The following is a 1,317-nucleotide window of genomic DNA, read 5'->3' as shown; positions in this document are numbered from 1 at the left end:
CTTTATCCATTCAAATCAATGAGTCTTCAAAGTGAAGTCGATATATTTGGGAATACTGAGGTAATAAACCTTGGAGCCAATTCCCAAGATTATTAAAAATAATAAGAGACACAAACTAGGTAGTAGTTATTTCTAATGGGAAACTTATGCAAATGTTTATACTACTACTACTAATAATAATAACAACAATGATAATAGTTTAAGACAACAGATATAAACAGCAGATAATATAAGACTTAGCAGAGACTTGGAATGGATATTTTTTAAGGCAGATAAAACATTTGGGAGCCTCTCCCTGGCAAAAAAAACAAACAAACAAAAAAAACAGCTGCCGGGCGCTTTTATTTTGAAAAACACCAGACAGGAAGTGTCAACGTTTCCGTTGGAGGTTTGACAGCAGGTCCGTTTTTACCGCTTTGCTTTCTTTATTCCACCCTGTCGCCCTGCTTCTTTCTCTGTTAAATACGTCTCGGCCTGCCCTCTGAGTATATTTATTTATTCATGCATCTAATTTGAAAATATTTAGCTTTTTTTTTTCTTTTTTACATTTTAGTCCTTCCTCAAATGAGAAGACGTAAAAGATGGAGCTTCATATTTTAGAGCACAGCTTGAAAGTGGCGAGTATAGAGAAAGAAGGGATCCAGATTTGCACTCACGGATTAATAAAACTCGCCTTCCTGGCCTCCAAAACAAGGTAGGTAACTTCCCATTCGTGACGTCCACGTAAAAACACAACCTTTGAATGTTTTTCCATTGCCCTAAGTGCTGTTTACTGTTAACATTAGAGCAAAGTAATGCCCGGGGCTGCATGGACTTGTATGCTTGTGTTACAGAAGGTAGCGGTATTCGCTGGTGCTCCAGCCAGGTCCTTCACAAATGCGGCTGTATGTTTAATAGTCTCTGCTTCCAGTTTCCAGGCCTATCCTTGTTCTGTAGTGTCATTTTGTAGCTCCGTGCCATCTGTAGCTGGGTTGTAGCCAGCAGAAGTGTGTGTTTGTGTGTGGGGGGGTGTTTTACCTCTGTCAGGACTATTATAACAACATCAGGGAAAACTTAAACAAGCAGCAGAGGACATTTACACTCTATATATGCTGAATCCTGTCCAGCTGAGTGGATGTTAACAGCCAGTCAGCCTGACGAAACTTTCATTTAAATAGCCCTGGCAGTGACAGGATAGCAGGCCTGTACACTTACCATAGCTCTGTTGTGCAGTTTTTAACACTCTGTTAAAATAAGCCTAAGCAAATTAGTTCACACTCTTGGCTGTGTGTGTGTGTGTGTGTGTGTGTGTGTGTGTGTGTGTGTGTGTGTGTGTGT

At 40.1% G+C, this 1,317-nt stretch overlaps 1 protein-coding gene across 1 annotated transcript in view; it reads left to right on the top strand.

Annotated features, from left to right (window-relative positions):
• Positions 1 to 338: 338 nt before the first annotated feature.
• The window catches only part of castor2 (cytosolic arginine sensor for mTORC1 subunit 2), a 21,403-nt gene continuing 20,424 nt past the window's right edge, over positions 339 to 1,317 (top strand). Inside the window, exons 1-2 of the mRNA XM_005725410.1 lie at positions 339 to 400; positions 554 to 694. Coding sequence (XP_005725467.1) covers positions 582 to 694 — 113 coding nt within the window. The 5' untranslated portion in view covers positions 339 to 400; positions 554 to 581. The remainder of the gene's footprint in view (positions 401 to 553; positions 695 to 1,317) is intronic.

This window comes from Pundamilia nyererei, unplaced genomic scaffold (genome assembly GCF_000239375.1).
Source record: "Pundamilia nyererei isolate P.nyererei 1_Seehausen unplaced genomic scaffold, PunNye1.0 scaffold00015, whole genome shotgun sequence".
Classification (NCBI taxonomy): domain Eukaryota; kingdom Metazoa; phylum Chordata; class Actinopteri; order Cichliformes; family Cichlidae; genus Pundamilia; species Pundamilia nyererei.
This window is presented reverse-complemented; position numbering and strand designations above follow the sequence as displayed.